Source organism: Orcinus orca, chromosome X, assembly GCF_937001465.1.
Source record: "Orcinus orca chromosome X, mOrcOrc1.1, whole genome shotgun sequence".
NCBI lineage: Eukaryota > Metazoa > Chordata > Mammalia > Artiodactyla > Delphinidae > Orcinus > Orcinus orca.
In genome coordinates this window covers 100903083-100916137 of record NC_064580.1, presented here as the reverse complement: position 1 = coordinate 100916137, position 13055 = coordinate 100903083, and the positions used below count along the sequence as shown (strand labels likewise).

General features: G+C 34.9%; 1 protein-coding gene across 1 annotated transcript; it reads right to left on the bottom strand.

The window, feature by feature from the left end:
* Positions 1 to 9470: 9470 nt before the first annotated feature.
* Positions 9471 to 11028, bottom strand: LOC101275908 (peptidyl-prolyl cis-trans isomerase FKBP1A-like). The gene has a single exon (XM_033415463.2). The coding sequence runs from the start codon at positions 10931 to 10933 to the stop codon at positions 10607 to 10609; it is 327 nt and encodes a 108-aa protein (XP_033271354.1). The 5' UTR covers positions 10934 to 11028; the 3' UTR covers positions 9471 to 10606.
* Positions 11029 to 13055: the final 2027 nt, after the last annotated feature.

Sequence of the window (13055 nt, the reverse complement as noted above, 5' to 3'; positions counted from 1 at the left end):
TTACAATACATATGACAGTTAAAAGCAAAAAGTATAACATTGTCCAGTTTGGTTTTCAATGTATTTGAATATAACATTTAAAAATTATAACAAATGGGAGTGGGTGAAGGAACCTAGACAGTAAAATTGCTGTATTTCACATCAAGAGGTAAAGTATTTTAACTATACTGTGAAAAGTTGTATTGTACTAACAAGAGTAATGACTAAAGAAATGTACAAATATATAGCCAAAATCCAATTAATGAATTAATGTGGAAAACTAATAAATATTCTAATAATCTAAAAGAGAGCAGGAAAAATTTAACAAAGGACCAAAAAGCAAAAGGGATCAACAGAGAACAAATACTAAAATGATAGACCCAAATCCAAACATACCAATAATTACATTAAATATAAATGATTTAAAGACACCAATTAAAAGACAAAGATTGTCCATTTGGATTTTTTTTAGAAAACAAGACTTTATACAACACTGTCTGCAAAACTTAATTTAAATATTATGATATAGATAAATTAAAAGTAAAAGGAAAGGGGAAATGTACCCTGTAAAAACTAAACAAATTAAAGCTGGATGGGGTATTTTAATATTAAACTAGCCATCTGAACAAGAAAATTAACCAAGGATAAAGAGGGACATTTCATCATAATAAAAGGGTCAGTTCACCAAGATGAATAACAATCCTAAATGTGTAAAGCACCTAAAAACAAAGCTTTAAAACACATGAAGCAAAAACTGATAAAATGGAAAAGAAAAATCACAAATATACTTGGAAGTATCATGCTCTTATTTTATTAATCTATGAAACATGTGGAAAGAAAATCAGCAAGGACTCAGAAGATCTGACAAATGCTATCAACCAATTTGACATAATTGACATTTTTAGAACACTCAAACCAACAACCCAAGAGTAAGCATTACTTTCAAATACACATGGGTCATTCACCAATGTAGATCATATTCTGGGCCATCAAACAAAGCTTTAAAAAATAAGAGAATTGAAATCATACGAAGTATGTTATTTGACTATAACTGAATTTTAATAAACTCAGTAATAGAAAGATATCTGGAAAAATTCAAACATTTGGAAATTAAACAATACAGTTCTAAATAAACAATGGATCAATAAAAATATCTCAAGGAAAAATAGAAAATTTTTTAGCTGAATAAACAAGAAAATCTGGGTATCAAAATTTGTGGAATTCACCTGAAGCTGTGATTAGATTGAAATGTATAGCATTAAAAGCTTATATTAGCTCATATTAGAAAAGAGAAAATGTCTCAAATCAATTATCTAGAAAAAGAAAACCAAATCCAACCCAAAGTAAGTAGATGTCAGGAAACTGTAAATATAAGAGCAGAAATCGATGAAGTTAAAAAAGGAAAAAACAAGATAGAAAGTCAATGAAACCGAAAGCTGGCTCTTTCAAAAGATCAATAAAATTCATAAATGTCTAGCGTGACTGACCAAGACAAAAAAAGACAAGATACAAATTGATAGGAATGATAGAGGAGCTATCACTCCAGGTCTGACAAACATTAAAAGGATAATAAGTGAATATTATCAGCATAAGTTGAGCACATAGGTGAAATTGACAAATTCTGTGAAAGAGACATACTACCAAAACTCCTTCAGAAATAAATACACTGAATATTCCTATATCTATTAAGAAAATTGAATTCATATTTTAAAACATTCCAACAAACAAAACTTCAAGCCAGGATGCTTTAACATGTGACTTCCAGTAAATCTTTAAATCAAATCACAATAAGACACCACTCCACATCCACTAGAATGGTTATAATTAAAAGGAAAAAAACACAGTAACAAGTAAGTGCTGGTAAGGATACAGATCAAAGGGAAATCTCAGGGCTTCCCTGGTGGCGCAGTGGTTGGGAGTCCACCTGCCAATGCAGGGGATGCGGGTTCGTGCCCCGGTCTGGGAGGATCCCACATGCTGTGGAGCGGCTGGGCCCGTGAGCCATGGCCACTGAGCCTGTGCGTCCAGAGCCTGTGCTCCACAACGGGAGAGGCCACACAGTGAGAGGCCCGCGTACCACACACAAAAAAAGGAACTCTCATACATTGCTGGTGGGAATGTAAAATAGTATACAGTCAGCCCTCCATATTCCCAATGCAAAACCCACTGATTCAAAGGGCCAACTGTACTACATCATTTTATATAAGGGACTAGAATATATCTGGATTTTGGTGTCCACATGGGTCCTGGAACCAGTCCCTCATGAATACCAGATGGATGACTGTAATCACTCTACCAGATAGTTTGGTAGCTTCATATGATCCAGCTATTACACTCCTAGATATTTACCCAAGAGACATGAAAAGTTATGTTCACAAAAACCTTTACATGAATATTTATAACAGCCTTATTCATATTCACCAAAACTGAAAAAAATCCAAATGTCCTTCAAGTGGTGAATGGACTACCAGGCTGTGGTATATCCATACAACGGAATACCACTCAGTAGTAAATAGTAGCAAAATACTGATACATTCAACAACAGGAATGAAAGCTAAATTCACTGTGCTAAGTGAAAGAAACTGGACTCATAAGGCTATATATTGTATGCCTTCATTTATATGACATCCTGGAAAAGAAAATACTATAAGGACAGAACAATTAGTGTTGGGGAAAAGATCTATGAATGAGCTCCACAAGGAAATTTGGTGGGTGAGTTATAGAACTGTTCTGTAGCTTGGTTGTGGTGGTAGTGACATAACTCTATTTTTCAATACTCACAGAACTTTATACAAAATGGAGCAAACTTTACTGTACATGATTTTTTTTCTTTTTTTTTTTGTGGTACGCAGGCCTCTCACCGCTGTGGCCCCTCCCGCTGTGGAGCACAGGCCCCAGACACGCAGGCCCAGCGGCCATGGCTCACGGGCCCAGCCGCTCCGCGGCACGCAGGATCCTCCCGGACTGGGGCACGAACCCGTGTCCCCCGCATTGGCAGGTGGACTCTTAACCACTGCACCACCAGGGAAGCCCCACTGTACATGATTTTTAAAATAAATTTTTAAGAAGACATAGGGAACATAACAACCAACTGCAAAAAATCAACCTATTTTTGTACCCTGATTTAAACTTTGTTTAAAGTTATACAAAAACTATAAGCAATCAGGGAAATTTGAATACTCACTAGATATTGCATGATATTAAGGAATTAGTGCTATTTTTAAAGTGTGATTATGCTATTGTAGTTATGTTTTATTGTAGCTCTTTTCTTTTAGAAATATTGAAATTTACACAGATTAAATATGATATCTGAGATTTACTTCAAAATAATGGAGGTGTGCTGAGTAGGTGAGGTTCAAATGAAACAAGACTGATTATAAGTTGATAGTTATTGAAGCTGGGGATGAATACATGGGTACTTATAATAATAGCCCCTCTACTTTTGTATCTGTTTGAATTGTTCCAAACTGTTCTAAATCTTTTAGAAAAAGATTTTCTAAAATTATGTTCAGCTTTTTAAGTATATGTTAATGTGTTGAAAACGTGGATAGGGATAGAAATTGTTCTTGATAAAAAGATAAGCAGACTGAGCAAGTTTTAAAAATAAGAAGAGAACCAGCAACTATATCCACATTTTGCTTGAGATGATGGGTAATATGTAAATAACTAACATAAGGCTTTTTGCTCTGAAAGGAAGAGGGAAAATCTTCCAGCCAAAAAGGCAAAAAAGCAAATTATTATTGTGTAATAACAGCTTGGCAAACTGATAACTTTGGTTGCTTGCCTGCAAGAAGGGGAACTAGGTAGCTGGTTGGGGCAGAGGTAATAGAGAATTTTTCACTATATAGTCTTTTGTGACTTTTGAACTTTCAACTATAAGAATGTATTACTTATTTAAAATTAAGTAAAATTTCAAAAATAAAGAGCAAAAGAAAAGTGGTAGACAGGAGACACTGTGGTGGAGTAAATTAAAATATGCTAATATTCTCATCTTATATAGAATAATGTAATAGAAAATGTTTTATTCTTAATATTGACATTTAAGAATTATAGATACAAATATAGTGTTACTGTTTTAAATAGCAATAAGCACTATTATACATAATAATATACAGGAAACAAAGACACAAAAAGATTAAGCACATAATAGAAAACTAAGAGTTTTAAAAAGAGGAAAAAGAAACATCAAACAAAGCAAAATTTAAGAAACAAGACTAAATAAAATAATTATTAAAATAGAAGGAATTATTTAACTTCTTTATTGAAGTTGAAGAAACTCCGATTGGAACAAAACCATAAACCCAATGGAAAGATTTGTAAAAGAGATATACATAAAATAAAGTGAATTAGGATAAACTGTATCTACATCTCCATCTTTATCTACATCTCCATCTATATCTATATCTATCAACAACCATACATACATAAAGATAAACCAGGAATATGCAAATAAGCCAAATGAAACCTTTATCATATACTAAATATTAAATGTGTTTGGGGTATGTGGAGGGTTTTCTCTTCCACATCATTTTTATGGATGTTTGTTCTAATACCAGCACCACATATATCATTGTAGCTTTGGAAATCCTAATTGGAATTGTATTAAATATATACATCTATATCTTTGGGGAGAGAATAGGCATCAGTGCAATATTGTCTTCCCATCCGGAAACACAGAATCTCTGCTTACTCATGTTTCTTTTAATGTACATCCATGGGAGGTCTAATAGCTTTCCTGATAAAGGTTCCTGCACATTTCCTGCTATATTTTTTGCTCTTGTGAATAGGATTTTTTCCCATTATATGTGCTAACTTATTATTGTAGGTATATAATCAAACTTAAATTTTGCCCTATATCTTGCAACTGGAAACTTTACTGAATTCTCTTTTTTTCTATTGATTTTTTAGATGATTCTCTTTGTTTTACTAGGGAGCAATTTTACAATTGTAAATAGTGATAATTTTGTGTTCTTCTTCGTAATATGTATATTTTCTTCTCCCTTTGTCACATTAGGTAGAATTTCCAGAATAATGAGAAAAAATGAAATGATGGTAGTGATAGATTTTAACAGAAATGTGTTTAATTTTCACCATCAGATAAAAAGTTAGGTATTGACTACAGAAAATTTTATCTTATTATGTAAGTATACTTGTATTCCTAGCTAAGAATTTAGTTATTTGCTTGATTAAATTCAAGAACAGATGGAATATTTTAATTGACTATCTTTTTAATACATTTTATAAAATTATGATGGATTTTATTAATAGATTTCCAAACTCTAAAACACCAATGCCCTTCATAAATATAATCTTCTCATAGTGTGTTACATTCTTAAAATAACCCTGGAAACCATTAGATAAATCATTTGGGATTTTTCCATATATATATTCATAAATAAGATTGGTATTTTTTTTGTTCTGCTATCTTTCTCAGATTTCACTAACAGGGTTATGCTAACGTTGTAAGCATAAATTAAGAAGCTTTCAATTTCGTACTTAACCCTGAAATCGCTTATTTAGGACAAGAATTATTTGTTCCATGGAAGTTTGGGAGGGGTGCAGGAAAAACAAACCTCAATCTTTTATGTACGTCATAACTTGACAGCTTTTCAGTACCTTCAGTGTATTGTTCTTTTGTTCCTGTTTTCCAGTGTTATTGAGCAAGCATTGATCGTTTCTATCTTCTTGCAAAATTTTCAATTTCATCAAGATTTTCTAATTTTAAAATCTTATATCCCAATAATAATTCCTAATCTTAGTAGTTTGTTTCTTTATTTCTTGACTTAATCTGCTTAAACTTTGTATGAGTATGTGTGTGTGTTTCCATGAAAATGGTTTCAGATTTTTTAAATTAATCCTACAACACTTCTGTTTTCTAATTTTAACATCCTTTCCCCTACATTCCATACATTTGTTTTGTTGTTCTTCTAACATCATGAGTTGAGTGCTATTTCATTTATTTTCTTTCTTATGCTGCTTGAATCATTTATAATTATGAATTTATGAGTTTGGATATATATATAACATATAGGGCTTAAGAAGAATAAGGATACATAACAAAGAAATATATAGACATAATTGAGAGAAAAAAGGTAATTTGTCTAAATATAGAGATACAGATATAGAACCATTCATGTGTATACATATTAACATATAATACTACAGATTTTCTATGGCAGGATCTATAAATATTTGGAAGGATAATCACCAAATTCGTAAATGTGGTCACCTCTAGGGAGGGAGAATGGTCTCAGATTTTAGGATGATGCCAAACGGACTTTAAACTTACCTTTAACTTTTGAATTTTCATTACATGTATGATTAAAAATTAATGTTAAAAAGTTATACATTGATCAATAAATTTCTTTTAATTTTAACAAAAATCCAACACCTTTCATGATAAAAACACCCACAAAATTAGAAATAGAAGGGACCTTCCTAAACCTTATAAAGGGCTTGTGTCATACTCAAAGGTAAAAAACTGAAGTCAAATAAATTCAAATTAATACCAGCATTTTTGCTTACAAAATTAACATGTTTTTAAAGTATAATATCTAAACTTGCAAGGGTGAGGGATGTACAGACACTTCAATACCTTGCTGGAGATGTGGAAATTAATGCAACCTTTCTCTTCTAATTATATCAGTTAAAATAATCAAACAATTGACCCATCAATTCCATTTCTAGAATCACCCTAAGGATAGAATTATAAACTTGTACAAAGATTTATGTACCTAGATATTTATTGCAGTATTATTTGTAATCGTAAAATTTAGGGACCACCAAATATCTAAAATTGTAGATAGTTAAATATAGTATGCTCATATGATGCAGCCATATATAGCCATTAGAAAATAATGTTTCTGAAGACTTTTTAATGACATGTTAAAATATTTATGATGTATTCAGTGAAAAATTAGGTTACTAAACAGTATGTATATTATCCCAATTTTATTTATTTATTTTTTACATAAACATTTAAGTACCCCCATTTTATTTTTATTTATTTATTTTTTTAAATTTATTTTTGGCTGTGTTGGGTCTTCATTGCAGCACACAGGCTTTCTCTAGTTGCAGCAAGCGAGGGCTCCTCTTTGTTGTGGTGCACAGGCTTCCCGTTGTGGTGGCTTCTCTTGTTGCGGAGCATGGGCTCTGGGTGTGCGGGCTCAGTAGTTGTGGCGCATGAGCTCAATAGTTGCAGCTCACAAGCCCTAGAGCCCAGGCTCAGTAGTTGTGGTGCACGGGCTTAGCTGCTCCGCAGCATGTGGGATCTTCCCAGACCAGGGATCGGACCCATGTCCCCTACATTGGTAGGTAGATTCTTAACTACTGTGCCACCAGGGAAGTCCCATATCCCAATTTTATTTAAGAGAGAGAGGAAGAAAAAGAGCACATACTTGTTAATACTTATTATCTTTAGAATTATATATTAATTTTTCTATTCTGCTTACTCTTCTATGTTTTTTAAATTGTATACAATGAACATGTATTAATGTTCCAATGAAAACAAATATGTTAGTTCTAAAAATCAAGTTCACGTAGAAGAACAAAAACAAAAAGTCTTGAAAATGTTCATACTCTTTGACACAACTGATCCAACAATGAAACATCTAAGAATGTGTTCCAATCAGAATTTAGGACCTGTTTATCTAATCAGAGAAGACCACAATGATTTAGGTACAAAGTTGATTGTTACAGTATATTTTATAACAGGGAAATTTAGAAAATTAAGTTCTAACAACACAATATCTATTAAATTAATTATGGTAATCTTCTTCATAAATATCAAGGAATCTTTAAAAGTCATGTTGTAGAAAATATTTAATGCCATTGAAAAATATTCCTCTCATATTATTAAGTGAAAAATTAGGTTATGAACAATATGTAGAGAACAAAACCATTATTGTAAAAAAAAAAGTTCACATTCAATAAAGTTAGGTCCCTAACTATGTGTAAATGTGGAATGTTTTCAAGCTGAAACCACATTGGATTGGGAATGTAGGAAAAAATCAGTCTTACTTCCAGACCTGGCTGGCACATAGTAAGTACTCTAGATTTGTCAAATTACATTCTCTTCCATTCTCTTCCCCCCATTCCCATGTGCTATTACTTACAGACAACTATTGTTGGAAGTTTCTTATCTATTTTTTCAGAGGATTTAGGAGCAAGTGTTGGGGGTAGCATTCCCTGAAGAGGTTTACCATATAAGAGATTCATTTATCATGGAATAAGGATCTCAGAGGGCAAATTAGAAAATATTGAAGTGAGGTCAGCAATGGAAAATACAGTGTAGGTAGAAGGCACAGCATAGTGAAAAAGAGCTAGATATTTGCACTTGGAACAATGCTGAATAATAAGGATGAAACTTATGGTGGGACTGACTCATTCAAGTTGTAAGTTTCAATAGGATGAAGGCTGTCAAAGGCCTGATGAGGCTGGTATATTGTCAACTTTGAATAGCATTCAAATAGAATGTTGCAAAGTTCTGGATTTTCCTCACTGTTAAGTGGCAGGTAGGATCAGACTGACTTTAAAGGCAACCTTAGTATGGAAGAGGCCTCAGTTAAAACCTAGTGGAACTGTAGAATCTTGGAACATTTGAAAAAGAAACTGAGGATGAGATCCTGAAACATAGGAAGATAAATAAGAGAAAATAGTGTCACAAAGGACAAGGAAGAAGAATTTCAAGGAAAGAATGGTCAAATCTGTCAAAAACTACAGAAGTTAAGTAAGATTTAGGTTAAAATTAGGCCACTGAAATAAGGACAGCAAAACAATTTAGTAATATAGAATAAAAATTCAGAACTCCATAAATCTACTAAAATGGTGAATTCACAAGATATTAAAGTCAGAAAGATGTGTTTTGTGCTGTTTTTATGGTTTTCCTATCTTTTGAACCAAAGGCTTATCCAAAAGAGTAAATACAATTGTCAAACTTTTATAGAGGTTTGAAATTATTTGTATTTTTAAGTGTGCTTAGTCTCATTTTTTCACTGAAGGTCAAACAAATAAAAGTCAGCCACTGACAAGGTTGAATTGTCCCATCTTGTAAGCAAACCTTTGCCTGGAATTTTACTTTGGCAAGCCAAAAGGTCTTCTTTTGCAGAGTCTTAGGTCCCCTTTCTAAAGAAAAGAGGGTCATCCTGAGTATATTCCTCCCACAGTCATTTATTTTCTCTCAAGCCAACTGGATGCTTCTCTGTCAGAGGGCTCCATATTTCCATCCAAAGGAATTATAAACACATTTTAGGGGTAAAGCAGATGTTGCTTTTTATAAATGCAGATGTTACTTTAAATCGATGTGCTTGTAACAATTATAACTTTCATCTGTATTCTTAAATTCTGGACTACAATTATTGAAAGTCCTATCAGAGATTACTTTATTCCTTTTATCATGCCCTTTCTACTTCTGCTGTTAATTTTACCATATCTCATCAAATGCTAAGATTTAGACTGATAGACTTTTTTTTTTTTTTTTTTTTTTGAGAAAAGCCAGCATAAAGCACTTTTATTGCAATAATAAAACTTGAAACTCATATGTAGTGCAGGGGGTGGGGTGGGGGTGGGCGAGAAGGCAGCAATTTCTCTCACCAAATCACTACACAGGACAGCAGAGGGTGAGAGGGAGGAAGGAGAAGCCAGGAAACTCTGAGATCAGCAGGGGGAGCTGAGCATCAAAAAACAGGAGATGCTGAAGCTGTGATGACCAGCATCATTTTCTTAAGACAACACTCAGGGATTTGTCATGATGGCTGGGCTTTCATGGGTGTTAAGTGTCTACAAACAGCACCTTCAATTTAACTTTCGATTAAAGTTCTTAAAATTTAGGAAGTGGGGCCTGGATAGCTATGAGATTACAAAAGTCCTAAATATCCATTAGAAAAACCACAGGATGGAAAAAAAAAAAAAAAAAAAAAAAAAAAAAAGCCAGGCCATGAAGAAGGCTTCAGAGGTCCCTGCTGGCCCGGTGACACACACCTGTAGTGTCCAACATCTCAGTGAAAATGATCTGCTTTCAAAAGGCAGAGGGTTAAGGGGAGGGTGGGGGTGGGGCAGTGGAGGCAAAGGCTCTCCCCTTCCCACTTTAGTTTTGGGTAGGGTTTTTAATTCAACCCGAAGACATCTCTCAACTTGGATAATAATTCGGCCCTCAAAAGCGCCTCAAATCTGCTATGGCTTTGCAGCGCAGCAGCAAGAATGTTTAATATATAATAGATAAAACTTTCATCCAAAAAAAAATAAAATAAAATAAAGATTCTTGCACTCCCCCCAACACCAATTCCTATTCTAAAGTTAACCCATTATTTGTGCTGTTAATACTTGACTAGTACTTAACTGGAAACCTAGATCCAAAGGACTGAAACTCAATCTTCACCCCAAAACGAAAACAAACTAAAATGGGTAACTTGAGGTTTATGGCATATAGTTCAGGTCAACACACATACGAGGAGAAAGGGGAAGAGCAAAGCCGGTGACAGAACACATTCAGTCAGGGAAGATGTTTATACAAAGAGTGTAGTGGAACATCAGGAAAAGCTCCGTACGGACTCGCTGTGCGCATCTGGAGGCGCCAGATCCTTCCATGGCACATCCAAGAATGGGGAGATCAGGGAGGAGGCCATTCCTGTCATTCCAGTTTTAGAAGCTCCACATCAAAGACGAGAGTGGTATTTGGTGGGATGATGCCTGGGTGCCCAGTGGCGCCATAGGCATAGTCTGGGGAGATAGTCAGCTTGGCTCTCTGACCCACACTCATCTGGGCAACCCCTTCTTCCCAGCCTCGGATCACCTCCTGCTTACCCAGCACAAACTTAAAGGGCTTGTTTCTGTCCCGGGAGGAATCGAATTTCTTTCCATCTTCAAGCATCCCCGTGTAGTGCACCACGCAGGTCTGGCCGCGCTTCGGGAAGGTGCGCCTGTCTCCGGGGGAGATGGTCTCCACCTGCACTCCCATGGCGGCGGCGGCAGCGGACGCGGGGCGGGCGGGCGGCGCGACGGCCGGCGCGACAGGCGGCGTGGACAGAGATTGAATCTGGCGGCGGTTCCGCGGCTGTGATAGACTTTTTTATATGAAAAAAAGGATGACTCTTTAATCTTTAGCTAACAACGTTTATTGTTAACCCTGCAAAGATATTATATGTAGTGTTATATTATTAAGGATACAAATTATCCCTTGGTCCTCACACTTATTATATCTATCCTTTCTGAAGAGTTGAATCTCCAATCCTGCAATGACTTCAATTTTTTTTTGCATGACATAAACTGTCCATCTTCATATTGTCATCCAGTCCTTATGTTCCTCTTTAGTCTCATCTTGGCCTCTACTGCACTGGCATCTTCTATCTCTATGAAATCAGGCTACTTAAAACTCCACAAATGTGATATTGTAAGCAGCTCTTTTGCCCCTTTCCTGTCTGCCTATTTCTGTTCCCCTTAAACCTTAATTTAAAAAACGAGATCACTAGGTAACATTTAACTCCTGACTTATGCTCTACTAAATGCACACAATACCTTGCCTAACTTGTTGATTCTTTCCCTAGATTAAAAGAAGTAGGAATGAAGAATTAAGTAGTTAAAAATGACTAGCTCTCTACCTCCAGTAGCTCCCTTAGCAATCCTGCAGGCAGACCACGCAGATGAGATAACATCTGAAGAAAGATCATGAGAAGTCAGCCAGCCTGAATGCAATAAAAAATGACACAGAACCTAACCTTCTGCCTCAATGATTAACTGAGATTACTTCCCCTTTTTTTACCTTTAAAAACTAAACAGAATCTTCAGAGTTGGTTTTGGGACATGAGTCCACCTTCTCCTCAGATTGCTGGCTTTCCGATTAAAGCAACTTTCCTTTCTACCAACACTTGCCTCTCGACTATTGGCTTTTGAGCAGCAAGCAGCTGAACGTGAGTTCAGTAACAATATTATCTCTCATGCCTTGAACTTTGAACAAACTATTTTCTCAACCACAAATGCCCTTTCCTCAGATCTTCAACTAACTAATCCATACTATTTTATTATAAGTCAGTCTGGGAATCATTTATCCTGTAAACACTCTCTGTCTCTCTGTCTCTCTCTGTCTTTGTCTCTGTCCCTGTCTGTCTGTCTCTCTCTCTCTCTCCCCCCACCCTTTCCTCCAATGTTGAGTTAGGTAGCTCTACATTGTATCCCCATGTGCTCCTATTGCATGTATCATCCTGCATTAGAATTTTTTAACCAACTCTGTTGAGATATTATTTACAGAAAATAAAATAAACATTTTAAATATACAGTTTAATGAGTTTTGACAAGTGTATATGTCTGTGTAATCACCACCTCAATTAGGATATAAAAGCATTTCCATCACCCAAAAAAATTCTTTCATGCTCATGTCTCTTTTGCAGTCAATCCCACCCACATAGGCAGACACTAATTTTATTTCTATGAACATAATTAGTTTTTCTAATTCTAGACCTTTGTGTAAATGAAATCACACAGTATGTGCTTTTTTTGACGTTGACTTCTTTTGCTTGTCATGATGTTTTTAAGACATCCATATTGTTGCATGATTTGGAGGTTATTCCATTTACAGCTATGCCATGTTTTGTTTATCTGTTTACCTGTTGACGGAAATTTGGGTTGTTTCCAGTTTGAGGCTATTATGAAAAAAACTGCTATCAACATTTGCACATAAATCTTTGTGTGGATATATGTTTTCACTTCTCTTGGGTAAATAACTAGGAATCAAATTGCTGGGTCACATGGTACCTATATGTTTAATTTTATAAGAAACTGCCAAACTATTTATAGTGTTTGCTCCATTGTACATTTCCACCAGCAGAGTAGGAGTGCCCCAATTGCTCTATATCCCGGACAACGCTTGGTATGGTCAGATTTTTAACTTTTGCCATACCAATGAATGCAAAGTATTATCTCATTATAGTTTTAATTTTCATTTCCTTGATGACTAACAATGTTCAACATCTTTTCATTTGCACTGGAATTTCTTTCTTTACATGTTTAGAAAGTCAGCACCTCATCTCTGAAAGAATTTGACTTTTGAATCAAAAATCCATGTGTGAATCCCAAGCCTGCCATTT